This window comes from Cucurbita pepo, chromosome 1 (genome assembly GCF_057944985.1).
Source record: "Cucurbita pepo subsp. pepo isolate OVF chromosome 1, ASM5794498v1, whole genome shotgun sequence".
Lineage (NCBI taxonomy): Eukaryota > Viridiplantae > Streptophyta > Magnoliopsida > Cucurbitales > Cucurbitaceae > Cucurbita > Cucurbita pepo.
The window spans coordinates 19,184,472-19,198,700 of NC_141798.1; the positions used below are offsets into that span (position 1 = coordinate 19,184,472).

The window sequence follows — 14,229 nt, forward strand, 5'->3', positions numbered from 1 at the left end:
TTTCCCTACATGCAATGCGATGTGACCGAGTATCTTACTTGTCTTGAACTGCTTTCATGCGTTGAAAATTTGTGTTCCAAGAGGTCACCTAATGTAAAATGTTTCCCAGTCAAGAACACTTAAATATCAATTCTCCAAGCATTTCTTTAAGTACAATTTCATATTTTCAAGATAATTGATATTTGAAGGTGGTCTCGATCATTCATGTACCTTTCCTTTACTCAAACGTTACACTATTACTAGATCACAACACATACATTTACTACTTCCCCAAAACTACAACCGGCGATCAAATTAAGAAACCCAATTGCATTAGCATTCATAATATCAAACCATATCCACTTTTTGGCTGTTCGTAGCATACATCAAACTGAATTCATAATCAACCCGAATTCATCTCGAAATCTTTACAAAATAGACTAATTTTTCTCTCAATATCACCACCACAAATCGATTTACATACACAAAGTAAATTGGGACAATAAAAGCATACATATGCACGGCTTTACAAAATAATCGACATCCTACGCATGCGAATAAAAAATTACTAAGGACCAAATCATTTTCAAGGATTTCGAGACAGTAATGGTTCCAATTGAGGGTCAATTTCATTAGAACTTGGAAGCTTTTGGAAGCCTGACTCTAATTGGCTCACTGATAAATCCTCATTTCTAGACTTCACTAACCTTTGGATATAGGTCGATGCATCATTTGGAGAAGAAACTGGTCTCTTGGTTGTTTCCTTTAGGCTCTCCACATGCTGAAGACAAACTTGAACTGCATCATGAACTCTAACAAAAAACCACTCCTTCCCGATAAGCTCAACAACGCCAGATCTTGAAAATGTAAGTAGAACATCTCGATTTGGATTGGAAATGGCAATCTATATACAAACCAAATGGTTATGAAGAAATCTTCAGTGATTATTTGTCGTACGAGTAAAGAAGTTATAACTTACCTGAATATCACGAAGTTTGTACTCTTGATACAAATCTTTTAGAGTCTGGACAGCACTTGAATCTATGTAAGTAACAGCTGGGAAGGTAGAGAACGCATTGGAAAAATGAACACAAAGATTAATAATTTAGACCAAAGGGGTCAATAAATATGTTGATTATAATCAATTTAGTAAAAAGTGCTTAATGTTAAATTGTTTTGATGCTTTTTGAAAGTGTTTTTAAGTGCTTCCTTAACAAGCAGCCAAAAGCAATTTATAAGGATTTTCTCACCTAATATTTCAAGTGTCAGTGGCTTCAAAAGCACTTAAAAATCACTTTTAAACATGATTTTGAGTCGCAATCCCATCCTTCCCAAACGTAGTTTACAAATTCCACTAGATACTAGGAGGAGCATACCATTAAAAGCATAAAAACAAGCAGAGTGTAAGAGTGAATTAACTTACGTGCCATCTCTATAACCACGAAATAGACTCTTTCAACATCTGGCCCACGACCAGTAGATCGGTCCACTTCAACTTCATATTCACGTAGCCTTTGAACAAAAAAAATCCTTTCATTGTGTTTGTTTACTTGGGAAAATTAGAGGGTAAAAAAGCAAGTTATTGTTTTCAATGTGATTGAGAGGACGAGTACGCCAAAAACTAAGAAGACCATGAGTAGGAGAAGGCACCTGTCACTGATGTAACTCGTGTTTGCAAAATAAATTGGTGCATCAATCCGAACAATCACAATTCCATTGTAAGTATATGCCTCAGGATACTGTTGAATATTTCTGTACACAGTTGTGCCAGGAAGACGCCCCAATACAGCTGTAAAAGGAACAAATCAAAGAATTAACATTGAATTATGAGGATATGATACCATTGTTTTAGACGGATATTAGTCACTTGCTAAGAAGGTGACTACAAATAGAGTGATTTAGAACAAAGAAACCTAGGGAGGGAGGTTTCCAAGTTCTTTGAATTACGTGGAAGATTTTAATGTGTTTTCTTTTTCTTCAACATTTCCAATACAATTCTGTTCCAAGTCTCTGCTTTCATCAGGATACTTCAAAATATTTAAAGTAAACAATGATGATTTATTTTTATTGATCAATTACGAGCTTTTGTTCCTTTGAGGATATCCTCAAAAATAAATAGGCTGGGGGTTAAGGAATAAGTACGAAGTAATTAAAAAAACACGCACTGTAACAGCCCAGCTGGCGCGTTTTAAAAATCTTGAGGAGAAGTTCAAAAGAAAAAGCCCAAAGAGGATAATATCTGCTAGCGGTGAACTTGGGTTCTTACACGCATCTTAAGCATCACCAATCAGAATGTAGTTGAGATAGGGACGAACAGTGAATCAGGAAATTTAGAAGTTTCCCTCTAATTGTTTTGATTGGTTTGAAAATAGAAAGCATAATTACTACAGAATTTATAGTTTGGGCTTAGATGGAAATTCACCGTCCATCTCGACAAGATATCCAAATCAATCACACAACGCTGATTTCAAAAGAGGTAAGACTTAAATGTGGCACACAGCATGCCAGGTTTCACATATAAGAATTAGAAATTGAACCACTTACCCATATGTGGATTTGCAGATTCGTGAATGACAAAGGCCAATGAAACACCTACCTACAGTAAGAAATTCACATTAAACCGCAAGCTTCTAATGGTATTATTTGGAAATAGGCAGTCGAAGAGTTGCACAATGTTAACGGAAACATATTTAAAAGCATACTTTAATTTTAGTAACAAAAATGGCCTAATACGTAAGCTTGTACTTCTACATTCTACACAGTGAGTTCTAACACTAACGTTAAAAGAAAAGGTTAATATAAATCTAAATGGTAGATTACAAGCAAAAAGGTGTCGTTACTTAAACTAATTATAGCGGTGTTTTTCTTTTTCTTTTTTCTATTATGATATGATGTAGAATTTGAACAAGATACAAACTTCTCATTGATAAATGAAAAGATGCAAAAATGTTCAGGGATACAAACTCTCAAAAGAGTGAAAAGAACAAAGAAGAGGAAAAGTAAAGAATATGACAAAACCAATTAGTAAGAATGAATAAAAACATCCCAATTTATGTGTATAACACTTGAAGAATAGTGTTTAAATAAGCTGGAAAGTGAGCACTGAGCACCAACGAGAAGTTCTAGCGAGATCAAAACATTCAATAAAGAAGAAGAGCGTCCCAATTATCATTCAGAACATGAGGGAGAAGAAACCAACTCTAAGAGATGTGAAGAAGAGGATTATTGATGTTTAACAGACTCTAGAAGATTCGTTGGGTTCGACCACTCCTTTTTTTCTAATGTAAGTTCCTTTTTTTTTTATCAATATAAAACCAAGATGTATCCTACTTCTGAACTCTAAAGATCAAAACCATAAATTTGTTCGAGTTGAAAGCCAAAGAAAAAACGGTTTCCATTATAAATTTAAACACACCAAAAAATCAGCAAACAATTATCGAAATAAAACTACTGTATCATGTCAGATTTTAAGCACGTACCCCAATTAAGACACCAATCTCAATACCAAGGAACAACGTAGTAATGGCAGTAATCACCCAAAGAAGAAAATCTTTCTTATTTATACGCCACAAAAAAATAGCCTCGTCGTAATCCACCTGAAACAATAATATGCGAAGTAAGATGACTTAAAGTTGTTCACGACAACTCTAAATGCACTTTCATCTACAATCATGAGAAGAAAAGAAAAGTCCCCTAAACTGATAATCTCATTGAAACAAGCCGGGAAATTTGTTCCCTTTATTATCGTATCACCATGAAAATGTTCGCTGGCGCATCGAATGATAATTCTAGTTTATCAACTCGTCCTTGAATTTCCTATTTAAATAAACCAGGAAAGATGATTTTTTGCAATCAACGGATATGGAATTTCACACAGAAGTTGTCAGCCAAATTATATTAAGAACTAACCACAAAACTTAATAGTTTGTTCCTAGTTCCTTTTCTTGAGCAAAATCAATCAACTTAAACAACATATTGGCAAATAAGAAATATCACTCAATATAATTGTAGTAATAAACATGAATAATCATGATCGTGTGCTCTATTCATGAATTAGCTTATTCATTAGATAAGAAATACATTTAGTCATCAATTGTTAATATAATCAGAACATCTAACTAAGAAAAAGAATTTACTAGATCAGCAGTGCTTACCAAAGTTATTACAGCGGAAATCACAATGGCGGCCAAAGCACACTGAGATAAAAGAAAACAAATTAGCAAAGTTAGCATCTCTAATTAAAAAATGCTTGAATTTAGTCTAGCCTAACATCTCTAGCCTTTTCTAGTTTATGGCACAAATAGAATTGGAATCTCAAACTACTTCAAAAACAACAATCAGTGAATTTTAGCCCAAGTCCAATATGGTATACGAAAGAGAGTAATAGGAAATAATTTAAATGTTAAAGTCAATTTCAACCTAAAAGTTTGAGCTTCAAAGATTAAAAAGAGTTCAGCATAAAATAATCACATTTTCTTTTTAGCTCCTATTCCACGTAATAAACAATGATTGCAACATTAGTATTTCGGCTCATTTTGTGACAAGAAATGGGAATGCAATGGAATGAACAATCATCTGGTCCAAGTACAAGCTATCGTCCTGGTTGTGTTGATGTCTTTAATATGTGTGGATAATGGAGATAAACCTGAGGTATGTGCTCAAACAATGGAGTCAAGAAAAGAAGGGCACCGCCCATAACGATTCCTGTAACAATCTGAGATAAGCTAGTTTTTGCTCCACTTTCGTGGTTCACAGCTGATCTTGAGAAAGAACCTACAAAAACAATGGAAAAAATTAGTTACACTAACGATTCACTAAACAAAGCAATTCAAATTACTATAGACTTCTAATGAGTCAGTGATTAGCAACTGAATAATATTAAACATTAAAGTTACTACCTGTTGTGGGATATGCTGAAAAGAACGAGCCAACAACATTGGATACTCCAAGACCAAATAACTGTTCAATAAAATAATATAAACCAGAATTCACTTTTATCATGGTGATGCAGTCAGTTTTAAGAGGTGTAAAACTTCCTAATAATTTTCAAAGGACAAAAGCAGCATACCTCCTGATTTGAATCTAACTCGTACCCGTTCTTGGCTGCTAATGCTTTCGCAATCCCAACAGATTCCTAAGTACAAAAAGAAAAGTCCAAAAAACACCACTAAGCATTAAGCATGATTGTAATGCATGCAGCAAAAATAGAGGATATGAATAACTTCTCCTACCAATATAGCTACTCCTGTGATCAGAAAGGCAGTTGGAATCAACGACTTCACATGCTCAAAACTTCTAGGAACAGAAAACTTCGGAAGGCCTTGGGGAATGTCTCCAACCTAAACCAGTACCACTTCTTTAATAAGCATTTCCAGCTCATTATAAACGTATTCATATTAAGTTTCTAATCCATTTAAAAAGAAAGAGAAAAACAACTATACAACTAACAAATATGTCGAGGGTTAACAGTTATATGTTCTTATGGCCAGATAAAGAGCCCGATGGCATAACGTTGGTATGAAAATCAAAAGTGTGTATTCACTTAAACTACCAAGGTCACCATTTGTGCCTTGTTCAGAATTAACAAACATCATTGCTAAATTTTAGTTTATGGAGCATCACAAAGAAATTTAAAAAGATCTTGGTTTAAAAAAAAAAATCTTGATGAGAAACCAAATTTTCATTGAAAAGCGTGAAAGAAAACAAAGACAGACGCAAAAAAAGAGCCACAAAGTGGTTTAAAGCATATTGTTAGAAAGATCATTTGCATGAAAATGGGTTGAATCTGTATAAAGTAATTAATATATCTAGAAAGAATTCTAATTTTTTATTATCAATGCTTACCAATGAAATGGATGGCAGATTCAATACTTTCGCCAATGTTGTACCCATAACAACTGCTGTAAGGGGACCAGCAACTCTGAGAAACCGTAAGTGCTTCCTTGTTTTTCCCTAATCACGAATGCTAAAATCATAAAACGAATCTAATGATAGTTTAATACTTAATAAGTAGATAAGAATCCATACCAAATGCTTCATGATTTGAAGTACTGCAAGGATAACTGATCCCATTATGAAAGGTGCCCACAAGAACTATAAATAAATAACTATATTAGCTGGTAAAATAAAGAAAATTGAATAAAGTGCAAATCCGGTAACAAAAAATCACGCGAAGATACTTTATCTACTTAATTTCCCTCATTCTTTTTGTTGTATTAGTTGATGTTTCAAACTAAATATTCTACTAGAAAGGTTAAACAAGCAAAGGGAGTTTCAGGATTAGAACTTCAAATCAATTGCCAAAAAGGAGTTGATGCAAAATAATTTAAAGTGCATCCTAGGGAAGTTAGACAGAGGGAGAAAGAGTCAACAAGAGCCATTTGGTAGGAAGTTTGATTGGGTATTTATAAATTGGCATAGAATGAAAAGTTATTTAGTCTAAAGCTCCTCTAATAAAAATCACAAAATACTCATTGTGAGCCGATATAAAAATTATCAAACTTGATGGTGAAATTTTAATTAAGCAGATACGACCATGCTTCAAAGTATTATCCTGCATGGAAATTGGCATCTTTGACTTTGGTTGAGAAACCCATACCCTAGTTAAGTTAACTATTTAGATACATTATACCAACAACGTGGGAAGAAATCATTTGTAGCTTGATTGTTGATAGCAAGATGAGCTGAGTACTGAATCAAAACCTAGTTTACTATGCCACAAGGATATTTAATACAGTGCCCAAAATACGTACCCCGTCTGCTCCAGCTATTATGCTCTCAATTAGAGGCACAATTTTGCTACTTCTTGATACATCATACCCCAGAAAGTATTTCACTTGGGATAATCCAATCACAATGGCAGAAGCTGTAGTAAAGCCAGAGATTACAGAGTGACTGATAAAGCGAATAAGCCACCCAAGCCTGATATAAGGCAACAAATAGAGTATATAATCAGGTAAAATAAAATTAAAAAACTCGTAGAAGATTAATTTCCTTCATAACCAAATCTACAAAAGTATTCTCCATTAGATTAGTGTTGGTTAAAGGTACTAGCTGTCATAGAAGTGAAATATTCATTCTCCAAAAGTAATGCTTTAGTCGTATAACACAGCCACAAACAGGATTTTAAAAAAACAACTATTATGCTCAATGTTCAATTTAAGAAGTGCTATAAAACGTTGCAAAACAAAATAAAAATCAGCATGATTCAACCATCTAGATTGTTAAAGACCTCTAAAAATTGAGATATGAATATGAAATGATAACATTTTATATGAAACAAATATCTCATCAAACGGAAAAGGATACCTACCTCAAGAGCCCCATCACACATTCCAATACTCCAACCATGAGTGCCAATAATATCGCAAGTTCAGTATATAGTTCCTCGGATGAATTGACAATTCCACCCAAGACATTAGAAACCAGGAGAGAAACCAATGCTACTGGACCAACAGCAAGCTGACGAGAAGAACCAAAAAATGCATAGACGAACAAAGGGAGAAAACCAGAATCTGCCTTGCAATAAGAATTACAGAGTTAGATGAAAATAGGAAATTTAAAACAAAGAGGCCTTCAGATTTCTGAGCATAAAAACTTGAGGAAGTTTATTGAAATTAAGAGTGGTTTTCTTACAAAGTCCATATATTGGTTGAAGTCCGGCTAATTTCGCATAAGACATTGCCTGGTAAATAAGAACAAGCAATCAGGAGTCAGGACAGTGACTAACAGTCGGATATTGTGAAAGATGTAACTAACTTAGAGTCTTAAACAGGCCAAAATCTCCAAGAGAACCTTGATATCGGATAAGAACACTTACGTTTATAATGATAGAAATTTGAACTTTCTAATTGGAACAGCATATAAATTATTCTTATTTCAACAACTCAATCAGCTAGCTTAGTTTTAACTTGTACAGTTCATAATGTTCATTGTTCACTCTTAACAATTATCGGTTACACTGTAATATAATGCCAAAATTGATGAAATGAAGCTTTTAATTGTCAAGCAAGAACTTAAAGAGTTGGATCATATCAATGTGACAGTTGATGTCAGGAAAAAGGTAACACAGTCATTAATATCTTCATGCTTGATAGATTGAACTAAAAATCGCACCTGCGGAACGAGCATGATGCCAATGGTAATCCCGGACAAGAGATCGCTCTGTAAATACTCCCGCCATTTATACGTTCTAATCCAACGCGAGCACGGTAGCAGAAGCTCCATCCAGTTAATCCAAGTCATCTGCTTAACCTTCCCCGTCCATTTCTTCACCAGAACGCCAGCGGAATAACCACCGGCCGGCGAGGACGACGTCGTACTAGGATGCTGCAAGGGAATGACCTTGACCGGTCGGGTGGAGGAAGGCATGGATGAAAGGGCAGAATTAGAGGAAGCAAGACTAGACGCGCTAGGTGATGCGTAGCTAATCTCCATGCGCAAAACCAGAGCAAGGAATTGTTCAGGCTCCGATGAATCTCAATCAGTTGGGAGAGGAAAAACTAGAGCTCCACCATTGATTCAATGAATGGAGACGTAATCGGAGCAGGTATAGAATTGAAGAAACTTTCTCGCCGGAATCAAATTACTTTCCCGGGAAAATTTTGCAATTCACTGCTGAAATTGTTGACTGTTATTCGGCCTCGTCCGTCGGATGAGAGAACCTCTCCCTATTTATCACCTGTCACCACATAAATAAATACTGATTCTTTTCTTTTTTTAGTACAAATCAAAACTCTCCTTGGTTATATATTTATTAAATTAGTTTAATTTCAACTTCTAATATTAATTAAATTTCAACCTAATTTTAATTTCAACTTAATATTAATATTAATTTAATTCAATTTCAACTTCATTTTAATTTATTCATTAATTCTGTAATAATATTCTATTATTGCAGCCATATCATTTATCTGGTTGGATTATTGGTATAATTAAAAAATTAATTAATTAAAATATTTACATACCATCGTCTACATTTTAACTTTTTATAAATTAAAGCAACAAATATTCAATTTAAACATCGTTTTAAGGTTCAAATATATATTTAACGGTTCATTAAATAAGACAAATATAAATAAAATAAATATGAATATCAGATTAAAATATAAAATTTTAGCACGTTATTATTATTTTATTGATTAACTTATTTCTATTATTTATTAAAAAAAAATTATTGATTTAATATATATATAATATATTAATAAGAAAGATTAATGAGAGGGAAATTCTGAAATATTATATAATAATTCATAAGAGGAAGTTTTGAGATATACTATTTTTTTTAATAGTTATTGTTTTTAATTGTCAAAGAAATAAAATAAAATAAAAAATCGTATTTTTAAAATTATTAATTAAAATAAATGTGCGGCCCGGAATTAAGGCTTTTGGTGTAATGGGACGACAAAGCGTCCACATTCAGAATTGGGAGATGCGTGGTGAAGAATGCATCTTGGTTTGGATTTTACCCGGCCCTATTTTTGTCCCTAATTATGTTATTTTAACTTTTTTCTTAAAATATATATATGAAAAAAAAAAAGGTATTTAATTATAAATTTAGTTTTTACTGCATCTAGCTCGTTTAAACTTGGAGTATAGTGCCTTTAAAACGACCAAATTTGGCTTCAAAATTATCCATTATCAATTTTCTGTGTTGGTCGTTAGTCATTTTTCATTTGATTGTCGACTAGTTTCAGTATTCCATCTCGTTAGTCGCTGAAGCATATTAGGATTACTGCACGATCAGCCCAACAATGATTTTAGGGAGTTGTTCGTCATGTTTGATGACGTTTTTCCTTCTCATTTATGTGTGTGCTACTACTGTTCTCTCTTCTGCGTCATGCAAACCAATAGTCTTTATGGAGCAAGTAGGTTGAAAACTGCGATTCAATGCTCGGTTCATACAAAATAGTATGGTTCGATTTGGCTCTGTTAAAGATATTTAATACTAAATTATAGTTTACCATGTATATCATATTTAATATTTTACTATAAGGTAAATATCTAGATATTTGATTTATTAACCTAGGTATGGTTCCATTGTTCTTTCCATTTATTACCATTTACATATAGTTGTAATTTATTTGATTATAAATAGAGAACTTTTTCACACCATTTAAATGTGGTGGATTAAGTAAATATTACTCAACTAATTTTTTTGATGTTTTAGGTAAAATTTACCTATTTTGAGTTTCGTTGTAGACACGGGATCAATATTGGTGGGTTTGTCGACGACGAACCAACAAAAATGCGAGTTTTTTGAAAGAAGATAATTAAGACGTGTCGTTGAAATTTATGTTTTTAATATCATTAACTTTATTTTAATGATAATTTTAGGTCGAGTCATTATATTACATCATCCATTTTAATATTGCAATATATTTATTATTATTATTATTATTATATTGCTATGGCAATGTATAAGTGGTGGGTCCCAAGTAAAGAGAATTGCCGATATTTCGTTTTCAAATCATTTACTTGGTCCAAAATTAAAGTTCGATCGACGGTTAATGAGCGGGGATTTGAGGTGAATAATCACACACGTGTCGCAAGAGGATAGGTGGACAAAAGCCAATAAAGTGGACACGTACGACAAAATCTTCTGAATTAAGTTATTTGAAAAAGAAAAAAAAATTATTTAACTATTAAACGTTACATTAATAATTAATTTGTTATAAAATCATAATGTATCGCAAAGCAAACGTTAAATATTCATAATTTTCATAATAATATTAAAATATGGTAAGGTTGGATTGTAAGCCTATTTGTTTGGTTAGTTTGGTTGACCCGACAAGGAAATTTAATCTATGGGTCAACCCGAAATTTATATTTTAAAAAAATTCAACCGAACCCACACCGAAAAAAGCTATTTTTACCGTTTGGGTTGTATAGTATGAATTAGTGGTGTTATCGAGCCACCCTTAAAATAAAAATAAGTGCATCACCAAATTTCACCTTTTGACTTCGGTAGAATGCATAATTATGGATATAATTGGTAATTCCAAAAGTATGAAACCAACGAAATCAAATTATTGGGACGTGTCTTTTACCAATGATATATTAAAATAATATTTTCATTAATTGAAGCATATCGTATACACTTAAATTTGTCATTAAAATAACATATACAATTATGCTCGTAAATTTTGTCTATGTCAACAGATAGAGCTCACAAATATTAATGACTAGTCATTTACATCCGATAGTCTATAAGTAAATGACGATTAAGTCTTGTTAACCAACAAATTTTGTTACGTAAGCTCGATCTAATCTAACCAGCGTTCTTTTAGATTGAATATGTACCACACGATTTTAAGTTTTGAACTCATCCATGAGATAGTCGTTAAAATTAAAAAAAAAAAAAAAAAAAAAAATAATATATATAGATATAATAATATATATATAAACTGTAGCAGTCTACGGGAGGGAAGGGGAAAACTGGACCAACTGGGCCAGACACAGGTGTAATGGGCCAATATGGGCCTGGCCTTGAGCGAAGCCCAAAATTGGGTGGGCCTTTAAATACCATTTTAGTTGCAGTATTTTACCATTTTAGTATAAATTTAATTCTTATACATTAAATAAATATTAAAACCAATCATTATTAATTTCAAAGATTTTTAAAAATTTATTTGATAAAAATAAAATAGCGGAATTTGCTACAAAAACCGACTAATTAGAGATTTTTTCAAGAACATAGTAATAAAGAAGGTTATAGTCGAACAGGACTCAGTTGAGCTAAAACGCTCAAATCCTCTATATAGTTTTTAAATTTTCCGTAATGCAAAAACCGACGTTACCAAATTTCAAGGTTATCCCTAATCTGCTCCATCAATCCATGCCGGGGTTCGACATTCATCTCCGTGATATATTTTATTTCGAAAATTCCAAAATAAATAATTTTATTTAAAGAAAAAACATAGAATATATTTTAAAATTTGGTGGAAGTAAAGTTATTATATATATATATATATAATATATATATATTAATGCAATAATATTATTTTTCGAGGGCAAAAATGAGATTTAATCTTCAATTATTTTCCGCAAGTATATATATGTTTCTACAAAACCCTAATATATAAGCCGCTTCGCCTTCTGAACTGCGGAAACCTAGCCTTCCAGATAGCAGCTGTTCGTCTGGGTAAGGACCTTTTATCTGTTTCACTTCCTCTTAAAATATCGATAGCTGATTGTTTGTTCTTAGTGTTTTTGAGTTTGTATATGTTGCCATTACTTGGATTCGTATGCGTAGTCTAAGATTTCGTTAGTATTTTTCTTGTTAATTTGTTGAGAGTTTTCTGCAATCCTTGATATATATTTCCGTCGCTTCTATTATCAACAGGTTGGAGTAGTGATTAGGTAGAGGATTCTGCAATGGCTCCAAAAGGTAAGTTATCGATTTCTCTCTCAAACAGTTATCGGTGGCTCTGTTTATAACATTGTGCATTTAGAGTTGAATATCTGCTACACATTCTTTTCCGTTTAATTTCGTTTCTCATGACCGCCGTTCGATATTAACCAGATATTATCGTAAGAACAAAATAACAAGATCCGAGTAATCTGTTTAGACTTTAGTCAGCGGGTTACTGACTTCAAACAAAAGGTTTGCTTGATTCTCACAGTCTCGCCTGTTTTCTTTTCTGGTCTGGTTAGCACATTATTCCAAACAGATTGTGTAGGGCCAAAATCGAAAAATGGCGATTTGAAGTTTATTAGTAGTTTTATCATTTTTATTAACTATGTTATCAAGTCTATTTTAGAAGGTAGGTGTTCTAGTTATCAAGTGGTAGGTTTGTGAGATATTGAGTTTTATGGACTAAATTAATTCTATTATTTTTATGAAATGGATGCTCTATGACTTTGCTGAAGTAAGTTTTATTTAATAAATTAGTTGGTTTAATGAAATTAATTTCAAATTGAAACTATCAAATGAGTGGATAACCTGCTCTTTTTTTGAATATCCTAGGTCCAGTTTGACAAAAACTTAAGCATAATTTTCCAAAACCAAAAACCCATTGGTTATCGAACATGGCCTTGTTTCCTTATCTTTTCTTCATTATTTGATACATTTTGCCTGCGTTTCTCCAGAATTTTACGTCTTTGATCTGAAATTTTTTTCCTTCTGAAATAGGATTGTTTTTTAAAACTGTTACTCATTAATAGAATAGTACGCATGCATGGTGGAACTTGGCCTAATCAAGTTGAATTGGATTTTTTTCTATCATAATAAGAGATTGGGGTGCGTGATAATGATAATTAGTCATTTATATGTGTGTTCCGTTGGGTAACAAACTTCTTTACCATATTCATCTAAGGCTGAATTCAAGAACGCCCACCCAAGAAATTGTATACGTGATTAGTTTTAAGTGATTAAATCAGGTTTGATTGATACCTTTCTTTTCCCTCAGCTGACAGCTCCAAGAAGGCCGATCCTAAGGCTCAAGCCTTGAAAGCTGCGAAGGCAGTTAAATCAGGTCCAACATTTAAGAAAGCAAAGAAGATCAGGACATCTGTCACATTTCACCGGCCGAAGACATTGAAGAAGGATAGAAATCCCAAGTATCCACGTATTAGTGCTACTCCAAGGAACAAGTTGGACCAGTATCAGATTCTTAAATATCCTTTGACCACTGAGTCTGCAATGAAGAAGATCGAAGATAACAATACTTTGGTTTTCATTGTGGACATTCGTGCTGATAAGAAGAAGATCAAGGATGCCGTGAAGAAGATGTATGACATCCAGACCAAGAAAGTGAACACGTTGATCAGGTAATCTTATTCAAGCATTTCTATAGTTTCTTCTTAGAATATTGAGTTGGGCTGTTTATTTTGGATGTGATCTCAATTTTAAATATCATACTGGACCGAAATAATCCAATGTCTTGTGGAAAATAAGCTGATTAGGCAGTCTCATTTTATCACCATATGTTTGCGAGTCACCTTATGAATAAAATTAAACACTTTGATTATGAAGATCGTATAACTATAATTTATATTGAAGTTATGTTACACACCCCGATGACTGTGTTTTATATAATAATTGCAGGCCTGATGGAACCAAGAAGGCGTATGTTAGGCTGACTCCCGATTACGATGCTTTGGATGTTGCAAACAAGATTGGAATTATCTAAGAAGATATTAGCGTTTGTTTTTGTTTGAGAAAATTTGATTGATTCTGCTTCTGCGATGACAATTTTGATTTATGGAATGACCTTTATTTTCCGTCAAGAATTATCAAGTTGTTTTTCA

General features: G+C 33.0%; 2 protein-coding genes across 2 annotated transcripts; one reads left to right on the forward strand and one right to left on the reverse strand.

Annotated features, from left to right (window-relative positions):
• Nucleotides 1-294: 294 nt before the first annotated feature.
• Nucleotides 295-8,685, reverse strand: LOC111805782 (sulfate transporter 4.1, chloroplastic). Its single transcript, XM_087128471.1, has 17 exons — nucleotides 8,095-8,685; nucleotides 7,615-7,663; nucleotides 7,292-7,493; nucleotides 6,732-6,900; nucleotides 6,007-6,072; nucleotides 5,824-5,931; nucleotides 5,211-5,318; nucleotides 5,048-5,113; nucleotides 4,878-4,938; nucleotides 4,625-4,752; nucleotides 4,134-4,175; nucleotides 3,459-3,575; nucleotides 2,524-2,575; nucleotides 1,630-1,768; nucleotides 1,403-1,491; nucleotides 959-1,035; nucleotides 295-883 (listed from the first exon to the last, which is right to left on the reverse strand). The coding sequence occupies exons 1-17, from the start codon at nucleotides 8,413-8,415 to the stop codon at nucleotides 566-568; spliced, it is 2,112 nt and encodes a 703-aa protein (XP_086984597.1). The 5' UTR covers nucleotides 8,416-8,685; the 3' UTR covers nucleotides 295-565.
• Nucleotides 8,686-12,014: 3,329 nt separating this feature from the next.
• Nucleotides 12,015-14,229, forward strand: LOC111801149 (large ribosomal subunit protein uL23-like). Its single transcript, XM_023685475.2, has 4 exons — nucleotides 12,015-12,121; nucleotides 12,323-12,367; nucleotides 13,389-13,749; nucleotides 14,027-14,229. The coding sequence occupies exons 2-4, from the start codon at nucleotides 12,355-12,357 to the stop codon at nucleotides 14,109-14,111; spliced, it is 459 nt and encodes a 152-aa protein (XP_023541243.1). The 5' UTR covers nucleotides 12,015-12,121; nucleotides 12,323-12,354; the 3' UTR covers nucleotides 14,112-14,229.

What these genes read in the sequence shown, in the direction of transcription:
- LOC111805782 (XM_087128471.1), bottom strand. Translation starts at nt 8,415, where the DNA reads ATGGAGATTAGCTACGCATCACCTAGCGCGTCTAGTCTTGCTTCCTCT. An exon ending in ATCTGCCATCCATTTCATTG is followed by an intron (nt 5,319 to 5,823) that starts GTAAGCATTGAT and finishes GTACTGGTTTAG; the next exon opens with GTTGGAGACATTCCCCAAGG. An exon ending in TTTCCGCTGTAATAACTTTG is followed by an intron (nt 3,576 to 4,133) that starts GTAAGCACTGCT and finishes TTATTGTTTCAG; the next exon opens with GTGGATTACGACGAGGCTAT.
- LOC111801149 (XM_023685475.2), top strand. An exon ending in AAAGTGAACACGTTGATCAG is followed by an intron (nt 13,750 to 14,026) that starts GTAATCTTATTC and finishes TAATAATTGCAG; the next exon opens with GCCTGATGGAACCAAGAAGG.